This window comes from Hippocampus guttulatus, chromosome 6 (assembly GCF_054856545.1).
Source record: "Hippocampus guttulatus isolate MCC_2025c chromosome 6, RoL_Hgut_1.0, whole genome shotgun sequence".
Lineage (NCBI taxonomy): Eukaryota > Metazoa > Chordata > Actinopteri > Syngnathiformes > Syngnathidae > Hippocampus > Hippocampus guttulatus.
The window spans coordinates 19,246,123-19,267,641 of NC_141266.1; the positions used below are offsets into that span (position 1 = coordinate 19,246,123).

The following is a 21,519-nucleotide window of genomic DNA, read 5'->3' on the forward strand; positions in this document are numbered from 1 at the left end:
GGATTGAAACTCATATATTTATATATATTTAATACCTAACCTTGTTTTTTAATAATCACGATCTCCATATATTTTGATATTTTAAAAATTGTTTTGACCACATTATTTAAATACAGTAAATTTAAAAAAATCTAATTTTATTTCACTATTAAAACAACAGCAATTTTTAAATGAAATAAGAATTCAGTCTTATAATTAATTACAGAATGATTTAGTAAAATAGATGCAAATTTTTTTACATTTATATTATTTTCACATCATAAGTCACCAAATTTGGGAGGGAAAAAAAACCTGCCAAGACAACAAATATTACAGGACACTCCTCGATCGCTCTACCACGATGTCTTCTCTCTTCAGACGTGAATGACAACGTTCCTTTCTTCCTGTCCTCCACGTACGAGGCCACGGTTCCCGAGGGAGCCGAGGTGGGCACGTCGGTGGCTCAGGTGTCGGCCATCGACTTGGATTCAGGCCTTCACGGCATGGTCAGTGTTTCCCTCTGGGAATATTACTCTCCGGTTTCCTGTTTTACCAGCGGTGCTGTGTATGGAATCACTCCCCTATCCACGAAATACAGCACAGTGGTGGTCTCTTATCATGAGACACGACGAACACAATTGCTTCAATGCCCATTGACATTGTGCTCCTTCAGCTGTGCGGCTCCTACACTCCATTATCTGAAAATCTCTTTCTGGTGATTAGGGAGTAAAGAATGAGTGAATGATTCTGGACGCAGCCGTGGTTTTTCTTGGTCCCGTCCAGGTCCACTACACCATCTTGAAGGATGAGAGTGGAGACTCTGGATTGTTCAGCATCCATCCGATGAGCGGCGTCATCACCACGCGGGCCTCCTTTGATCGAGAACAAAAAGCCTCCTACCTTATCGAGGTCCAGTCGCAGGACGGCTCTGAGTCGGCAAGACCGGGACAGCAGGGACAGCCCAACACCGGTAACCACCTCAGAACCAACGTAGAATGAGCACAGAACCAACACATGGCTCATTTTGTCGTCCTCTCAGACACGTCCTACATCAGGATCTTTGTGGCGGACGTCAACGACAACGCGCCGACATTCCCACGCTCGGTGTATGAGGTGAGCGTGGAAGAGGACAAGGAGGTGGGCTTCGTCATCATCACCGTCACAGCCAACGACCACGACGAAGGTCAGTCACGGCCGAGGAAAACCTAACACGGGGTCCAAGTCAAGTCACATTTATTTCGATAGCGCCTAATCAACGTCTAATAAACGTCTCAAAGGGCTTCACATGCCCACAGTTGAGCAATATTAGCACGTCCCCTGAGCTGGAACGAGTTTCAGCCATAAAATTCCAAGTTAATGACTATTTGCTCAAAACAATCAAGGTTAGCAGTTTGAACATTAAAACTCATTCAGTACCAGCCAATTCTGGACCAAGTTTGAAAAGACGTTTAAAAACGTCTTTGGGAGTGAATGAGTTAAATATATCTCACCTTAGTATTCGAGTACATATAGCTTGGACATGAATTGCAAATTATTGTATTCTGTTTTGGTGGCACGGTGGTTCCGGCCCTCTTGCGTGAGGTTTGCATGTTCTCCCTATGCCTCTGTGGATTTTCTCTAGGTACTCCGGTTTCCTCCCACATTCCAAAAACATGCATGGCAGGCTTATTGAGTACTCAAAATAGTCCCTAGGTGTGAGTGTGAGCGCGGATGGTTGTTTGTCTATGTGTGCCCTGCGATTGGCTGGCGACCAGTTCAGGGTGTACCCCGCCTACTGCCCGAAGACGGCTGGGATAGGCTCCAGCATGTATTCTGTTTTTACTTCCCCACAGCATCGCAACTTCATTGGAATTGGGTTTGGGTCAAGTTCGGCAGCGAGCCAGCGGTGTTGGCAGGTCTGAATTAAATGCGGCTCGTGGCAGTTCACTCCTACAAATTAGCCACTTTCCAGTTTTTGTCAAACTGAAATGGAATTGGATTGGTGAAACCATCGCAGAACCAACTCAAAACTGACACAATTCATACAGACCCAACTGAAAGTGGCATAATCAAACCACCACAGAGCCACCATGGACCCAATGAAGAACTGACATCGAGCCAACACAGTAACAACAAAAACAAACAAATCCAACACCGAACCATCATGAGCCCAAGATCCAACCAACAAAGAAAGAACAAACAAGTTCAGCACAGATAAAACACCCGACACAAGATGAACACAGACCTAACATAGTACCATCATTTATCACAGCACTCAACCACCAAAGACCCAGGATAGAACCTAAATACAACTTAGACGCAACTAGCACATGATAGAACCAACATAGACCGAACAATCTCCTACGAAAGCAGAATCACCAAAGATTCCAACTTAGACCGGGATTTTTATTATCCTGGTGTCTACGGTTGTGTCATGTCTCTTTCCAAACTCCACAAGTTACCTCTCGCACCACTCCACACCTTCCTCCCGCCGCCAACCTCCTCCCCTCGTTAGTGAGCACCACCGCGCTCCCCAGAGCAGGATAGTTTTGATGTTTTTGTTTGCCTTGGTCCCTCGCTTGTCTTCCTCCTCCGCTCTCCATCAATGTGCAGCGGGAGGCCGCAAATCAACAAAACAGTTTCCTTTTCCTTTTTTGTCGTCGTGACGACAGCGGACGCTTGGCGACGCCTGTCAGTCTCCGAGGGCTTGGCTTGTTTTCACTTTCTTTTTGCACCTTTCGCTTTTCGACTGCTCCGACGCGCGAGACGCACACACTCCAGTGGGGCCTTCATTCCCGATTGACTTGATTAGGTGCACAGTCTCAAGTGAACACCATTTATCGATCGGTTCACGCAAAGCGAAAGCACTTCCAAGCAAACAGCATAAGGCATTCAAAGGCAAGCGGAGAGAACAAAAGTAAATTGCGAAGAATTCTGAAAAGAATGTACATTAGAATTAAACGCATGTATAAACGAAAGATTAAAAGGCATTTTAAAGTAAAGTACCGGTAAATAAATAAAAGGTATCTTTCCAAAATGACTGACACTGAAATTCTTTTTAGGGCTGAAGACATGAATCAAAGTATGAGTGGTTGGTTTTTGTGAATGGATTTCAAAGCATTTCTACACTCGGGGCTGACTTTGCTTCTCTTAACAGCTTATTTTATGTGAGTGCAGCATAACAGCTAAATGCTTCTTCACCACGTTTGCTTTGAAACCTGGGCTCCATCGATTGACCCGAGTTCACAGACCTCAGAGCCCTTACGGGTTTATATTAATTAGTCTTTCGTTAATTTAATCAGGACCCAACCATTAAATTATTTATCGAGCAGAGGCAGAATTTTAAAATGACACAGCTGACTGGGAGCCGGTGTAAAGCCTTTACAACATCGACTCAACACAGCACCAACCTACAACCGACATGTATTCAGCACATAGTCCCAACGTAGTACATCACAAAAAACAACATAGGAACAATAAAGGATCAACCAAAAACAACATCGATTTACTATCGGCCCATCACAAACCCAACATAGACCGAATAGAGGACCAACAAATAAATAAATGCAGAATCAAAACAATATGCTACTACCGTATAGGCCAATATAACACCAACGCAAAACCTACCTAGAACAAATAGCAAACCAACATAGTACCAATACAGACCCAATTTAAAACCGGCAGACTACATCTATCTCAGAACTAACATAGATCCACAACAGGGTCGACATAACGCCGGGCGAACAGAGCGACAAGGCAGCACCCACATACTGCTTCCTGAATTTGCATTTCAGCGACACGAGAGGCTGAAGAAAATCCTTTCCTGTGTGTACTTATTTCTTCATCTTGATCTATATAGTTTGACGAGCGAAAGAAAGGCAAAGTTCCGGCTGGATGAAGCCCCCCCCCCCCCACCAACCCCCCCCCCGTCTACTCCACTCCCTCCCCGTGCTGCCCCGTAAAGCTGATTAGTCGGTGCAGCTCTTTGTCACCCTGTGTGATTTCTGCATCCTACTCGGCCCTCCGACTGGAAAATGTGCCGAACTAAGTGCGTCTGCTAATGAGATCAAAAGGCTGTTTAAGATTCTGCCGAGTTGGCTCTTTAGCGCCGGTGTCGCCTGGAGCTTCGCGCGCACACATACAGGCACTTAAACACTTGAACACATTTACAAACAACACACACAGTGGCAAACACATGCGCCATGGATGAGCACACTCACTCTTTTTACACACACACACACACACACACACACACACACACACACACACACACACACACACACACACACAACCAACGCATCAACAACAATGAACCAACATGTAACCAGCAGAGACCATACCAGGACCAAACAAACGTAAAAACAACATATAAATAGATGTAAAATTACCATAGAACTAACATAAGCTAACATAGACCTACATATTGTGGCATCATCACAGTCCTAATATAGACTAACAACACAGTATCAATGCAAAATGAAGATAGAACCAACACAAATTTTATTTATTTATTATATATTATTATTATTATTATTATAGACCCACCCCCGCACACACACACACAAACACTCAGTAACAACACAGAACCAACATAGACCCATCACAGGACCATCTGAGTAACAATACATAAATGATGTTTCAAAAAAAAAAAGCTGAAAATAAAACAGGACAAGCATAGACCAGCACAGAATCAACAAAAGACCATCGGAGGACCATCATAGAAGCAACATAAAATAAGAAATTGCCAACATAGGAATCAACATGGAGCTAGCCGAGAACCAACATGAGCACCATCACTGAATCAACCCTGAAAATAACCAACACAGAACACAAACAACAACGCAGTGAGTGGAGCCACATAGTCCCACATGAGAACTACCGTGCCTTCTGAAGTAGTGTACCACTCGGCACTTTTTTTTATTTTTTATGACGTAATGAAACTCTGAGCTGTGAGCGATGAGGAGTCGTTCAGAGAGAGGACCTGCAGTCACAGCCGGGGGAACAACTTCCCCTTCAGCTCCACCTCACAAGGAGCCCTCTACTGACCTTCATCTCATTTTCGAGCCTCCCGCTGGGTCGGCAATTAAATCAACACCCACGTGTGTGGATGTGCGTGTGTGCACGTGTTTGTGCATACGTGTATGTGTGTGTGTGTGTGTGTTTATCAGTGCGCCTGCATGTGTGTGTGTGTGAAGAGGGCACTGCCATATGGCCCGCCTGATCATTAGTGAGACTGCTGCGGGCAAGGAACCACTGGAGCTACTCCCCTCATGCACACGCGCACACACACACACACACGCACACACACACACACACACACACACAGTGGTCACCACGGATTGTGCTCAGAGACTGTGAAGGACCAGTGAGGTTCAGCTTTCACACACACACACACACACACACGAGTTGGAGTGTGTGGCTGATGAAGGTCCTGTACATCTCCACAGATGGTGATGGCCTGCTAAATTCTCCTCTGTGCCAGTAAATGTTGAGCGAGCCTCGACCCAGACGGACCTGCCTCTGGGCTCCCATCATGCATCTGTGTGTGTGTGTGTGTGTGTGTGTGTGTGTGTGTGTGTGTGTGTGTGTGTGTGTGTGTGTGTGTTACGAAGGCCAACTGTGCAAAACACATTTCTGTTTGAATTCCACTGATATTTTGTTTGGATACTTGATGTGGAGGGATAGATAGATAGATGGAGGGATTTTTGCCCCAAAATGGCCCATGGCCCAACTCGGCGCCTGCACATTAACAACATATGTTCAGGTTATCTCATTTGAGATGAACTAATATTTTGTTTCATTCCATCATGGATAGCTAGATGTACCAGAGCGCCAAAACTTTATGAATCACGTGTCTGCGTACTCTGATTGAAAGTATATTCATGAAGACGCATATACAAAACAAATGTAAACATGCCAGAGGCAGCTCATTTGCATACGTGCTCCCTTGGCAGGTGACAATAAAAGACATACAAACATGCACAAATGCATGCAAGGTATGTAAATGTGCTGTTTTCTACGCACACAGTGCAACATGTCACACGAGTGTCATAAATCACAAGAAACGTGTTCCTAATGAAGTGTCCGAGGACTGAAGGGCTGCACTTGTTATTCGTTCATTATCATTTGCTATATCATCTATTACGTTGCTCCATGTATTTGAGTCTAGTCCAGAGGTGGGCAAACTATGGCCCGTGGGCCGAATCCGGCCCGCTGGTCTTTTTAATCCGGCCCGCCGAAGGTCGGTCTACAATTAAGGTTCGATGTGAATGATTGCATTCATTTCAATTGGACTTGTAATGACAGGCATTTCACCGCCAGGTGGCGCATTGACTTGAAGTTGCAGAACACAGGGAGGGGGGGGCGGGATCTTTTCGACCACCTAGGACCTCTGTATCGCTCTACTTCTACTGGTTTGATCACAACCCATCTGCAGAAATGCACAGGCTAAAATAGGTCATCAACAACACTGTCGTCATTTAAAAAAAGTATATTAATACAGTACGTTCATGCTTTTGTTCTGTTGATGTTTGATATGGACTGTCAACAAATGCAGTTGGTTTTTTTTATGTACCATAGCTCGTGCTGACCTGGCCCTTCTGTCAAATTTTAAAAGTCAATGCGGCCCCCGAGCCAAAAAGTTTGCCTACCCCTGGTCTAATCCATAAACCGTCGATATGATCAATGCCCCACCACAGGTGCCAACGCCAAACTACGCTATCAGATCGCAGCGGGCAACACCATGGGCACTTTCGACGTGGAGCCCGAGGTGGGCACCGTCTTTGTGGCGCAGCCGCTGGACTATGAGATGGAGCGGCGCTTCGAGCTGCGACTGGTGGCTTCGGACGGCAAGTGGGAGAATGAGACGCTGGTGGTGGTGCAGGTGGTCAACCGTAACGACGAGGCGCCCGTCTTCAGCCTGAGCGAGTACCACGCCGTCATCCAGGAGGAGCTCACCGAGCTGCCCGTGTTCATCATGGAGGTGCGTTGTTCATGTTTGGTTATTTGACGGGGTGTTGGATAACTTTATGTTTTCATGACTTTCTGTCGGTGTCCCAAAACATTTGTCCAAGCTCAGCATTTTCTTTTTTTTTTCTTTTCTTTTTCCTGTAGACATCCTAATCGTTTTGTCCACGTGTTCTTCCCTTTTCACATTCAGTGGATGTCCCGATACTTTTGCCCAAACTCCATATTTTCTCTTCACTTTGTGTCCCCTTCCTTTTGTCCACATGCGCTTCCCTCTTCACTTCCTGTCGGTGTCCGAATACTTTTGTATGATCTCCACTTTCCCATTTCTTTCCATTTCCTTTTTGTCTCCCAATACTTTCATCCATATTTTCATCCCTTTCCACTTTCTTTCGCGAGCGGTCCGAATATTTTGACCACAGCCACTTTACTTTTCACATCTTTTATGTCTTCCAATAATTTCTCCAAACGATGCATTTTCCTTTCACACTTTGGAGGTTTTGTTACTTTTGCACAATCTCCACATTTTCTTTTTGTCACATTACTTTTGGCCACATTTTCTTCGCTTTTCAGTATTTGTAAGTGTCGCGCTATTTTTGTCCAAACTTTGTGTCTGTGTCCTCGTACTTAGTCCACATTTTGTTCGCTTTTCGCTTCCTTTCAGTTTCCCAATACTTTTCTTGACATGTTCTTTACTTTTCACTTCATGGTGCCATCGTACTCTTGCAAAAAGTTGCAAATGTGTGACTCCACGTCCCCTTCCTCCTCCTCCTCCTCTTCATCCTCCATTGGTCACACCTTCCCGCCATAACGCTCGCAATCAGATTAGCAAAATGGAGTCGCGCTGCAGAGGGCAGGGAAGTAATCTGGCGTGTCACCCGGTCCGCCGGCCGGCCCCGCTTTCCCTCGGAATTGATTTGATGTGTGCCCACCCGCTTGCTTTGGCGTGCCATCCCCTACCCTTTTTTTTTTCATCCCCAAGTGTTTACACAATCCTACAGATGGGAGAATCCAATTTGAAACGAATGGTTTGCGCATCACCTGTGCTCTGGCCACGTCCTCCTCTCTGTATTGTCTCCACCAGTGTTTGCCAACCTGCAAAGCACATATTTTAAAATATAGCAGCACACCATCATACGATCATGTCACCAAAAGTACATATGCAGTATATACTGTTAGTTTTGGTCTCTTTGACCCACATTTAGACAGGTGACGAACAATAACAACATATTGTTTAGGTTATACTGCGCTGCGACGTGGCCACGGCCAAGACGTCATAAAAGTAGGAACCATCTTGGGCAGACTAGACCTCCTTCCGCATCTGGCAGAAAAAGGCTCCAGTGCAATCTTTCTGGCATCCACTAAATAATTCAACTGAGAATATACAATTTTCTGATTGTCACTGTTTGTATAAAGTTGCTAGCGTTAAAGCTAATCAGAAGTTGAACAGAATTTCTCAATTGGTGCCATGTCCCGGATAAGTATGGTGTACTGTGTCCTAACTTCTGCTGTATGAATGAACAGATGGACACACAGATTAATTGTACATTCTGCCATCTCATGGAAGAGAATTTCATTGTTCTGCTTGGATGAAAAAAAAAACAAATCATAATTTTCAGACCAATTCATCATTTCCTGTGGCACACCTGATGATCCCTCACGGCACAGCGGTTGGGAATCCTTGATCTCGTCGCTATGGCAACACATACAAAAGGGAGAAGACGGAGGCAGCGGGATCACATCAAAGCTATCCGTAAACAAGAAGGAGACGGAACCCTCAAAACTGTCACTTTGCTTTCTCTTATGCGTCGACTTTGCCATTAAGTTTTAATTGCACACTGACAGCCGGGTGGCGTCGCCGGGGGGGAGATAAAAAGACCCAAAGCGGAATGTTTATTTTTATGTGGCTGTTTAATGAAAAACATTGTGATAAGACGAGAGCAAGGCCAAGGTGGTTATTGGATTGCTTGGTCACAGTTTCACGGAGTATGATAACAATTAATTAAAGCTGCATCGGCTCAACCGTGATTTTAAATTGCCCAAAGTCGGGAATGTGAGTGTCAATGCTTGTTTGTCCTGAACTCATGGAGGACTGCGATTCTACTTCTCCAGGTTTCCGCCACCGATCCTGACCAAGATGCCGACCAGACCGCTCTGCGCTACTCCCTCCACGGCCAAGGCGCAGGCGGTGAGTTCACTATCAATGAGCGCACCGGGAGGATCTACGCCCAACGGCGTCTAGACCGGGAGGAACGTCCAGCCTGGAGGTTCCTGGTCCTGGCCACAGATGAGGGAGGGTCGGGACTCACAGGATTTGCGGACGTCCTATTGGAGGTACGCGACATCAATGACAACGCGCCTTTCTTCCCGTGCCCGGTGCTGGAAGTGGATGGCTGTTTTGTTGGCCAAGTGCCTGAAAACTCCCCCGCCGACACCTCCGTCATGGAGATGAGAGCTATGGACTTGGACGACCCCAACGAAGGCAAGAACGCAGCACTGAGCTACAGCATCGTCAAGAACGTCCGCAATGAGATCAACCTCAACCTTTTCTCCATCAACGCCACCACGGGAACCATCTACACCGTGCTACGCTCCCTCGACCGGGAGGCGGAGGAGCGCTATCTGGTGGTTGTGGAGGCCCGGGATGGTGGGGGTTTGGCTGGGACAGGGACCGCCACCATCCTGGTTTCGGACGTTAATGACCACCCGCCCATCTTCTCCCAGAGGGTCTACTCCACCCAGGTGTGTCCATCGCTCTCTCATTACATTATCCTCTAGGTGGTACCATTATGACCGTTCATACAAGCAACTTCAAGATCTCGAGGGTTTGCTCGAAGCTAGGCGGTCAAAGATTTTATAATCAGGAAATACCCTGAGAGATTCATGAAGCCATTAACACTTGCCATCTACTTCAGGTAACTGAGGACCTGGAGGTGAACAGCGAGGTTCTCGTGGTGTCCGCCACCGATGGAGACCAGGACGAGAATGCCGTAGTGACCTTCAGCATTGTGGGGGGTGACGATGACAGGAAGTTCTCGGTGGAGACTGACAAGGTGAACCGACGCGGCGTGATCAAGCTCAAGAAGAAAGTGGACTTTGAGAAGCCCCAGGAGAGGACTTTCAATCTCACTCTGAAAGCCGAGGATGCGGATTTCTTCAGCCTGGCGTACTGCCTGGTGCAGGTGGAGGACGCCAATGATCACGCTCCCGTCTTCTTACCGCAGTTCTACGAGTCGCCGGCCATGTCCGAGGACGTTCCTGTGGGCACTATTGTTGCCCAGGTGATGGCTACCGATCTGGACTCTGGACAAAACGGACGGTTTTCTTACAGTATCGCCAAGGAGTCCGACCCCTACGATCAGTTTCTCGTGGACCAATCCGGTTGGGTGGTGGTGGCGAAGTCTTTGGACCGGGAAAAAATCTCTCAACATCGGGTCATGGTCCTCGCCACGGACGCCGGCAACCCAGGACTGACTGGCACAGCAATCGTCATGGTAACTGTGCTGGACGTCAACGACAACGGGCCGGAGTTTGAGGCACCCTACAGGCCGGTGGTGTGGGAGAACACAGCAGCCCCGCAGGCGGTGCGGATGAACGCCAGCTCACTGCTGCTGCACGCCACCGACCGCGATCTCTCCTCGAACGGTGGACCTTTTTCCATACGTCTTCTTCCGGTCACCGCCGACGCGGCCGACTTCAACCTGACCGACTTCCGCAACGGCAGCGCCTCCGTCACCGCCCTGCGGACATTTGACCGCGAGCGCCAAAAGGAATACCGACTCCCTATCCTCATGATCGACAGCGGCTCGCCCGCCATGAGCTCCACCTGCACGCTAACGGTGGTCATCGGAGACCGGAACGACCACCCCCACTCACCGGGGCACGCCAACTTCATAGTGTACAGTTACGAAGGTATGCACCATCAAAGTTCGTCTGTTTGGATTCTCAGTTTTTCAGTTAATGGTCATCTCCATAAGCTGAAGAGAGACTACTGGCGGCGTCTTGTTGGTTGTTGAAAACATTCCACCTTAACCCCTGATCAGGGACAGTGGTTACTATCCTGTTATCTGGTTACAGGTTATCATTATTGTTGCATGAAAGGGTGAACGGAGAACTCCCGTCTTATCCGTGACATTACTTTCCAGACCGACCCACGGTTGAGAGACGATATACAGTAAATAAGGTGTGGGTGGTGAATGGCTTGCATAACGATCGCTTGTTAGCCTGCCTGGTGGCAAACGCAATGTTTGCGGCCACTTTACCCATAGTGAGAGACAATCTTTGTGGAAGAGGTTTGAGAATTTTGCTGTAAAATTCCTCTGCGTAAGTGTCTGACATGGCATCTTTCACACTCCTTTCAAACCAGCAGTCTTCTCTGTTCAGAATTTGGGCATCTGTGATTTCAAAGGACTGTCCTTTTGTTTTAGGGATGCAAATCAACTGCTGAGTCTGGATCCAAAAAGGCTGACCTCTTATGTTGTGCCATTATTGAAATATAGGATCCTTTTCTACAGTGTTTGGAACACGCTGTTCGAGAGTATGCTGGCTGCCAAGATCATGACAAGAAAAATGCCTTCAAGGACCTGTTCAGTTTCAAAACTTTTGTTGTTGTTTGGGGTTTTTTTGGAGTGACTTGCAGGTTCTTTTACGTTTGTCGTCAGCTGATTACGACCAAGGATTTGATGATGAACTTTGTGTGACATGTCGTCCTAACCTTTACATTCCCCCCCGTGTGTCCTCGACACCATCCAAACAACCACCGCTGAGATCATAAGATCGCTTTGTCACAGTCGAGTGCTTCCGCTGTCTCGCTGCAGAACACATCACTTATTTAGTAGTTCTGACCAGCTGTCAGCCACCCTAACTTAGTACGAAGGATGAAGCTTTTTTTTCTTTTGTAGACTCCCTTTAATCTTTTTCCACACATACATACATTTTTCTTTGATTCCTTTTCCAAGCTAATTTATTGTTTTGGACTTTCTTTTGTTGGAAACAGGTATCCTGCCAATGACGGTGCTGGGCCAAATCCCATCCCCAGATCTTGACGACTGGAGCGAGAAGACGTACCAATTTGAAGGCAAACCATCCCGGTACAGTAACGTGTTAACGATTTGAGTGTACCAGATTTTTGTTCCAAAAAATGCGACTCTCCTGTGAGAGCTGAGAGAAACAATGGAAATGGTCCTGCTCAACAACTGCTATCAAGCTCTATAATACAGCACTTCCTACTTCTCTACCGATCGACAGGCACTTTCTCACCCAGACTCGCGAATGATTAATTTTGGGAAAATTCTACGTTGACACCAGTTTCACTGAGCAATATTATTATCACAAGTGAACTCAACTAAACTAAACTGAACTAAACTAAATCAGACTGGACTGGGACTGGGACCGAACACTCAACCAAACTAGTTTCAAGTAACCTGAGTTCAAGTTACTGAAAAGACAAAGCAAGTCCCCCACTTTGGTTGTAAGCGGCAGTCTTCGGTACATTTCCAGGTGTCCTTGAAAGACGAACTTGTCGTCTGCACACACTGGAATTTAAATAAATAATAATTAATTGGACGAAGCCAGTTTGATTGTACAACTTGAAATTTCATCGCTTATATCAATCACAAGTAGACCCACAAAAAAAAAAAGGCTGAAGGAAAATATCTTCAAAAAGACACAGAAAGTCTGCCATTATGGTTGCCAGCGACTATTTTTGACTCATTTTGGCAATTTCCAGGGTCCAAGATAAACCTGCCGTAAAGATTTTGTCAATGCTAATCGCTACCAAATTTGAAGCGGGGGTACGCTACAGGAAATTTATAACTCCACTCCAAATTTTCAAATGAAGTCAATGAAGTATCGTCGATTAAAAAAAAAAAAAGGCTTTCCTCTGCACATTTGGTGATGAATGAGCATAAGAAGAAAATGGGGAGCTAGAAGCAGAGAAAGTGACAGATTTAAACCAGAGTAAGGCAGACAGTACGAAGGTGTACCGTGACAAAGACACGGTGACATGCAAACTTGCGGAAGAAGAGTGAGGGGGAGAAAAAAATAAAGAGTGGAGGAGGATATGAGCTATTTCTACTTAAAAGATAGATTGAAATTTCCCCTGTCAAGCCTCTGACTTGACACCTCCAACGAGGGACCGCAAGCAACAGAGAATATTAGACAAGGTGCTGCTCATCCTGCTCCTTATAGAACTGGTCATATTTTCACAAATAGTGACCCAAGGGCCTTTCCTTACTCAAACATAGATGGCGCTAGCGTATCTGAAGGATAACATTAAACATCTGAGTTATTATGTAGGGGTGTCAAACTCATTTTTGTCATGGGCCACATGATAATTACCGTTTCCCTTGGAGGGCTGTGATGACTGAGTCAAAAATAACGTATTGTTATATATTGTTTAAGTTACTGTCATGAAGGGTTGGTTTCAAGAAAATGCTTACAATATCCTTCTTATTTATTGCAGATGAGAATTTTAAATTTTGCTACAGATTTTAGCTAGCATCATGGAAGTTGACATGTTTGATTTGCTTTTGCGGGCCACATAAAATGAGGTGGCAGGCCACATCCGGCCCCCGGGCCTTGAGTTTGACACCTGAGTTATTGAGTCATTGACATTTTTTGTTGTGGTGTACCCACCATTGTTGTTCATTACATACTGTATCTGGGATGATTCAAAATGGCCAAACGGCTTTCCGTACTGGGCCGCTTAGTGCTATACGCGATTGTTTACATCACGCTGTGGATCTCCATCGCAACGCAGCCGGATGACGTGCTTTGGGCACAGCACGTGACGTCTTTCGGGTGTAAATCCAAGGGTGGCGGCGGTGCTGTCGACACGTCGGACACGTTTTGGCTGGCTTTCAGTCGCCGCTAATGAGCCCATCTGGCGCGCAGTCTAAAGGGTGCGGCGGCGGAGCCGGCGTGCGTATGTTTGAACGCTACACGAGCGCGATGGCGCGCATCCAACATGGTAGCCGGGCCGCGTTGACGTCTCCAGTGCGGCAGAGCGTGAGCGGTTCCACGTCAAGATGCTCTGAGCACACGTGTTGGACCACAGAGCACATCTGCTCTCATCTTCAACTGGGCCTTTCATAATATAGACATAAATACAGGGTGAGCCAAAAGTAGGTGTGGTACACACTTAAAAAACTAAAACACATTCACACAAGTGTAACTGCATTTACACTCCTTTGTTACAAATACATCAATCAAACACAGTTTAGCCTTTCTAATGTTTTTGAAAAGTAGGCTTTCAAGAAAGTTTTAGGGATTCAAAGTTTTATAGCCTGGGTGAAGGTATCAAATCATGCTTTCAAAGCTAGAAGGTTTAAAATTACGGTTTCATGGTCAGTGTTATGGTTTTAAGTGTGTGTGTGTGTGTGTGTGTGTGTGTGTGTGTGTGTGTGTGTGTGTGTGTGTGTGTGTGTGTGTGTGTGTGTGTGTGTGTGTGTGTGTGTGTGTGTGTGTGTGTGAGAGCTGGTGGAGACTTGAAAAGAGTGCTGAGCACTTCTTTCCTTCCCTCCTTCCTTCCTTTCTGACTTTCTTCCTTTCTTCCCTTCTTTCTTCCTTCGGACCTTCATTCTTTCCTTCCTTCCTTCCTTCCACTCTTTCTTCCTCATTCCTACTTTCTCCTTCCCCTACTTTCCTTCCTGCCTTCCCTCCTCCTTTCCTTCTTTCTTTTCTTCCTTCAACCCTAATCTCTTCCTTCCCTTCTTCTTTATTGCCCTCCTTTCTTCCTTCTCTCCTTCCTTGATCCCCTCCTTCTTCCTTTCTACCTTCCATCCTTCCGCCATTTCTCTCCACCCTGTCTTTCGGCCTGTCTTCTCCTCTTTCAACCGTCTTCCGTCATTCCTCCCTTCCTTCTTTTTTTCCTTCCTTCCAGTCACTCCCCCCCCCCCCCCGCCTCCGCTCATTCCTCGGTTCAATATGTTCATTTAAAAAGCTTAAATGGACCTTTGGCCCACCCTGTACAGTATACATTCGACATCATGCAACCCAATGAAACATTAGTGAGACAGTTTAGTGGTAAAAGAACTCACTTTAATGCATAGATTTAATATTTTATACAACTACAGGACGTCTGGGCAAGGTGCCATGACATAACTCGTCCTTGCACGTTGCCTGGGTAACTAAGGCACGAAGGAAGACTTTTATTTTTTTAAACATCACTCAGAACGTTAATTTCAAATATTGCTGAAAACATAATGGAGGGGAAATAGAGTGTTTCATTTGCAAGCTTGGATGACTAAACTAAATGGTGCTTTTATTGGCCAGAAAAAAACACGTATATAAACATGGTGCATGTATTATTTTAGACATTCATATAAAAGGTGAAAGATGACCAAAAAGGACAGAAAAAGACTAGCCACATCGTAAAAAATGTTCCTGTCCAAACATTTCAATCACTGTCTCTGCCCAGGTTGTTCAGCGTGAACCACAGTTCTGGCCAGCTGAGCATCAGGGAGGGGGTCCCTCCTGGCTCCTACCAGCTGCAGGTACGCGTGTCCGATCCTGCCTGGCCGGACGTCACATCCACAGCGCAGGTGGACGTGATGGAGCTGCCGCAGGAAGCCCTGCGGAACGCCGCCTCCCTCCGACTACGCAGTAAGAGCACAGCCGGGCTTTCTTGTTGGAAGGGTAGTTGGGCAGTTATTTCAGTACAGGAGTTCGTCTCTTGGTCAGTTGACGGGTTTCTACGTCGGTCAATGGTTTTTAGTCAGGTATTTAGTTATTCAGTCAGCCAAGGAGTCAGACCGTTGATCGGTTAGTTCATTCCTTTATTTAGTCTGTCGGTCCATTATTTGGTCAGTCGGTCCATTGGATGGTTATTGACCATATTTTCCTCACTTCAGCATTCAATTTTCTCAAAAGCCGACAGTGCGCCTTATAATCTGGTGCGGCTTATACATGGAGCAATATTCTGATTTCGTGGACATCATATTTTAAATGTTCTGTTAAGCGTTTTGTTACAGCTGCAGCAGTTGTGAAAGCTCTTTAGAAATAAAGCTGTATTGTGTTGTATCCCCTTTATCTAGTGGATGCATAATGCAACTGCAGCCACTATTGTAGCTTCTATACTATGTACAGGGTGACCCAAAAAGATGCGTACCCATATTTTATTCGATAAAAAATGTTTATACCAGGGAAATCCACAAACAATTGAGGAACTGAAAACTGCCATCCCAGCAAAAATAAGAGCCATCCCGAAAGAGGAGTGTGTAAAAGTGATTGACAACTTTGTCAGACGAGTACAGGTTTGCTTGCAACGGAATGGTGGACATTTGGAACACATCTTGGGAAAGCCATAAATTGACTAAAAATTGACAGAAATAGCTGAAACTCTGGTGAATGGTCTTCCATAAACTGAATAATGTGTGGTTGTAATTTGAAATAAATAGCTTTTTAATCAAACTCACAATTGAAATTTTCATGGGTACGCATCTTTTTGGGTCACCCTGTACCTTATCATACGGTGCGCCCTATATATGACAACAGTTTTAAAATCGGCCCTTCATTGAAGGTGCATCCAATACTCCGAAGCGCCTTACTGTGCGGAAAATCCGGTAGTTAGCTTGTTACTTATTGAGTCAGTCAGTAAATCATGTTTTACGATCAGTTAGTTCGTCACACAGCAATTTAGTCAGAAAGTGGGTCATTCAGTCCATTAGTTACTCAGTCAATCAGTCAGTCAGCTGTTCGTATGCTCGTCAGCTACAAGCCAGTTTGTTGATTCGTTGGTATCTTGGTTGTTTGGCCGGTTGGTCAGTCGGTCGATCAGTTAGTTATCCAATCCACCATACCAGTCAAACAGGGTCCAATTAAAAGTGCTTCTTTGAAAAGTTGCTCAATACTGTCTGAGAGCGTTCTCTTTGTTCTCCTCACAGACATGACGGTAGAAGAGCTGTTCTTGTCCCAAGGCGGCGAGGAGATCCGCTTCTCCCATTTAGGTCGGATGCTGGCCGATCTCTTCCAGACGACCCCGGAGAAGGTCCACGTCTTCTCCGTGGAAGACGCCGGCCCAGACCGGGAGAGGGAGCTGAGCGTGTGGTTCGCCGCGCATGGCTCGCCGTATTACAAGGCCGAGAAACTGCATGGTTACGTGGCGGCCAATAAAGCAAAGGTGACCTCCGCCAAGTCAACGATCAACACCCCTACTTTTAATCACATCCAGTTTTATTCACATTTTACATTTTGCTTTAGGTCACTACAAGTTGTCTTGTCAAACAACAACATTTGTTTTTAACCCCAAAAGTTACTGACTTGACTCGGCCAGTCCTTTAGCCAGTTCTGATTTAAATTAGAGTCAATGCTGATTCACCTGGTCAGTTAGTTCGCCGCTCGGCCGTTGTTGATTGTTTATAAAAGTCAGTCAGTTATTGGGTCGGTTGGTCATGTAATTGGTTAGTCAGTGGGTTAGTTAGTCATCCGGTCAGTTGATCAGCCAGTCGATTATAGTTGTTCGCTGGTCGATCAATTAGTCAGCCAGCTAGTTGGTAAGGAAATTATGTGAGTTTTGCTTGTCACTTTGTTGTTTGGTCAGTTAGTTTGTAAGCTCTGCTTTTCTTTTTTAATTTTTTTTTCATTAAGGTAGCGTGATAAAGTAGTTTGGCTTTTAGTCAGTCCTTTGGTCAGTTACTTTTTGACGTCAGCGAGTTATTTTGTCAATCATTCAGTTAGTTACAAAAGTTAGTCTGTTAGTTGGTAAATAAGTTCATCCCCGATGGGCAGTTAGTTGGTCGCTCATTTAGTTCCAGGAGGTAGTTGGTTAGTCGGTCAGTCAGTTAGTGAGGTAGTTAGCTGAACGTAAGACAGAAGCAGTTCAAGATTTGTTTGCACATGTGCACTTCATACACTGTCAAGCATTTAACACATTGCGGGTCAATACTGTACAGCAGTTTCACACTCAACCGTGTGTCACTAAGTGGATGTCCATGTCTCACACACACACACACACACACACACACACACACACACACGTACATGAATGCTTAAGATGCTTTAAAAGCCTGAGAGCAGCTGCTTGCTTGACCCCAACTCAATGTGCTGAAAGTCAGTCATCCATGTCCACACACTCGCACTAAACGGTCACTCAGCAGATCATAGACCTCCACCAAAGTCAAAGCAAGTGGGTTAACAGCAAATTGTTCACATTGTGATACACAGATTAGATTTATAACCAAGCCGAAATCTTAAAGCCCACTCGTAAATCCTAACTTCAGCAACCGTACCCTGATCCCTTGAATCGAACTCTGTGCCTAACCCTGATATTATTTTGATGCTCTAATCGGAACCCAAACTAAATCTTAGCCCCAAAACCTAACCCTGTATGGAAATGCAAACTTCCTCAGGATTGTCTCGGTGGTTAATGTGGTTTAACCTTTAAGTGTTGTCTTTATTTTTTGGGCGTTGTCGTTTTCAGCTGGAAGCCATGCTGGGCGTGTCCATCTCCCAGGTGGGCGTGGACGACTGCCCCCACGCCGACTGCGCTCAATCCGGAGGTTGCTCCACTCAAGTGTCCTTCGGTCAGACCCCGACGGCCCTCAGCACGGGCAACGTGTCTTTGGTTTCCCTGCCGGCCAAGACCGCGGCGCGGTGTGGTTGCCGCGGACGTGAGGCCGTGCACCTGCCTTGCTCGTCATACCCAAACAACCCCTGCCTCAACGGGGGCACCTGTCAAGATAGTCCGCTGGGCTACAGGTGGGTGGGCGGTGAGCCGCGCAAGCCTCTGTAGCAGTGTCCAAATTTACGCCGTGTGTTTTGTTGTCAAACATCACATGGTACATCCAAGTTTGACTACAATCTGTAGTTGGTCAGCTCTCTGGTCAAGTGGTCAGCCAGTTGTTAGTTTTTAGTGGGGGGGGGGGGGGGTCGCAGTCATAAAATATAATAAGAAGAAGAAGGAAAGGAAGAAGAAAAACATTGGCTGTATCAAATTTTGACACAAACATATTTCCCCACCCCAGATGCAAGTGTCTGCCCATGTTCGACGGGCCCGAGTGTCAGCAGACCAAGCACAGCTTCGGTGGCGGGGGCTACGCTTGGTTCCCCGCCTTGGCGCCGTGCTTCCGGAGCCACATTTCCGTGGAGTTCCTGACCGAGGCGGCCGACGGGCTATTGCTCTACAATGGACCACTCGGACGCACCGCGCAACCGGGAGAGTCCCAAGACTTCATTTCTATCGGTGAGTCAGTAGATTGATTAGGGCGAAGGGAAACGAGTGAATGATAGATGATGGAGTTTCAAGTCAAGATTTAAACGTCGCCTCGTTTTATTTCCTCCCCCTCGCTTCCCTGCCCAAATAAAATCCCCCAGGTTACTCACGTGCATGCACGGCAGCATGCCAAGGCAGCGACATTGCTAGCATGACTTGTTCATGATGGCATATTGGCAAAAACGAAATGTTACCGGTTTGGTGTTGTAATCTTTTTTTTGGGATGCTCAATCAGCTAAACGGGGATGAGAATTTTTTTCCGCTAACCAAGTGCAAATCCATTGAGAGATTTTGTGTGTGAGTTGGCGGGGGGAGGGGGGTTCTTGATATTGCGGTCGAGTGGCGTGAGAAGGGAGAAAATGACCTGTGCAATGAGCAGATTGTTCAGCAATTTAAGCCTAGGGTGCTGTTAAAACATTTATGAGTCCTCCTGCTGCTGCCGCTGGATGTGCGCTAATGTTAGCATTAGCTGACATTAAATTGCCCTGGCACATAATATTATCCGTGCCTGTTTACCTCATTTAATGTCCCTTAAATCTCTTTGGCATTAGCATGATCCAAGTTCTCGTCGCCACCATCCAAACCCCCACCCACCCCCGTCGACGAGTATGACTCAATGCGGTCACCGTCCGCAACCCGCCAGTTTTTCTGTGATCTAATTTTTATTGCATATATTTTCATATATAAGGACTACCTGCCTGCAGTTTCTAGAACCTTGGATTTGTACTTATCAAACATGCTGATCCTCTTGTTCTCCGCAACAATGGGATGGGATCAATGCAGCGTGTCAGCAGACAAAGAGCATCATGGGACGTTAATGTCACCTCCCGTTGGTCCTGATGTGGCGTTATAGGATTAACCCGCCCCACCGCCGCCCCTGGCCTTTTCCCAGACACGTCTTGCATAATCTGCCGCCATTAAACTTATGTAATTATCTTGCCCGCAGGCTTGTCGTCGTTTCCCGGCCACGGGGGGGAAATCAAATATGGCTGCCTCATTGATCACTGGAGTGCTTTTGTCGTTAAACGCGTTCGATAGCGGTGGCGGACATGAGGATGTTGAAAGCAGCACGGAAGAATTGACCGACCGCTTTCGTGCTGTTTCTTAATGGGATTCATCAGCCACAACAGCAGTTAAACACATAAGCATCATCACTTTACAGTGCAGTTGAAAAGTATTCACAGCACTTCATTCAATTTGTCCAAAAATGTCCAAATTCTTTGCACAAAACGACAACATGAAATCAAATTGAATCAACATAAAACAATGTTTGCTTTGAAAAAAAAAAAAATCGAAGCAAATTCATTCCATTTTGGAATAAACCAGTGTGTAAGTCAAGTCAACTCAAGTCAAGTCAGCTTTTATTGTCAAATATGCTCTACGTGTAACATACAGCACAGATGAAATTACTTTCCTCTCTCAACCACAGTGCAAACATGTAGTGCATTGAACACACACAACTAAAATTTATGTAAAATTACATAAGACATAAATATATAAATATGTGAAATAAAAAATAAAATAAATCAAAATGTAACATAACATGTGGAAAAAATTAACTCTCAAGATGTTACGTCTGAATCCTATTTTTATTTTACATTTTTGCAAATCCATTACAAATAACTAACTGGTTCTTTTTTTTGAAAGTTTTTTAAAGAATGTAATCTAACATAATATGACACAGTGTGGAAAAAGTGAAGTGTTTTGAATATGTTCCACCTGGATTTGTTTGATTGTTTTTTTCCTCAGTTTTACACACAAACCCCCACAAAAATTGTTATACCATGATATTTTTTTAAGCTTGAAACTTGTTAAGATTTGTAACCAAAACAAAACCCAACATTTTTTTTAATATCAAATTGATTAACTATCACTAAACAACAGCAAAATGAATGCAGCAGCGCATATTTCAGAACTGTGGTCATGTAAAAGCACTTTCGGCCGGTGTCAAGAAGGAAGCAAGCCGCTTTTCTCTTCTTCTTCTTGGTGTCCCAATACTTCTGTCCATATGCCTTCTGCGATGCATGGTTGATGGCTGCCTCCTAGCGTGCATTCGTATAATGACAACGTGGAATCAAGAAATGGTTGTTTCCACGCAGAATTGAAGAACGGCGTGCCGGTCCTGAACGTGAATCACGGCTCCGGAACTCTCACCCTGCAGCTACCGCCCAAATCCAACGTGGCAGACCGCCGCTGGCATCGACTCGACGTCATCAGCGATGGCAAGGTTGGAACCAGCAACTTGCTCACTCCTCAACGTCGACAATAATAAATAACAAGCAGAGGTGGCAAAAGCAATTCTACTTAAGTAGACAGATAGACTCTGGTAAGAGTAGAACTGATTTCTTTTTTTTTTCTTTTTTAAGTACAAAAGTACTCTGAAA

At 45.6% G+C, this 21,519-nt stretch overlaps 1 protein-coding gene across 1 annotated transcript in view; it reads left to right on the forward strand.

Annotated features, from left to right (window-relative positions):
• Positions 1-21,519, forward strand: part of LOC147203940 (neural-cadherin) — an 84,125-nt gene that overhangs the window by 56,209 nt on the left and 6,397 nt on the right. The window contains exons 14-25 of the mRNA XM_086113318.1: positions 358-485; positions 763-949; positions 1,019-1,162; positions 6,657-6,940; positions 9,037-9,666; positions 9,840-10,836; positions 11,921-12,014; positions 15,344-15,528; positions 16,809-17,044; positions 18,344-18,621; positions 18,888-19,105; positions 21,235-21,362. Of these exons, the coding sequence (XP_085969444.1) occupies positions 358-485; positions 763-949; positions 1,019-1,162; positions 6,657-6,940; positions 9,037-9,666; positions 9,840-10,836; positions 11,921-12,014; positions 15,344-15,528; positions 16,809-17,044; positions 18,344-18,621; positions 18,888-19,105; positions 21,235-21,362 (3,509 nt within the window). The remainder of the gene's footprint in view (positions 1-357; positions 486-762; positions 950-1,018; positions 1,163-6,656; positions 6,941-9,036; positions 9,667-9,839; positions 10,837-11,920; positions 12,015-15,343; positions 15,529-16,808; positions 17,045-18,343; positions 18,622-18,887; positions 19,106-21,234; positions 21,363-21,519) is intronic.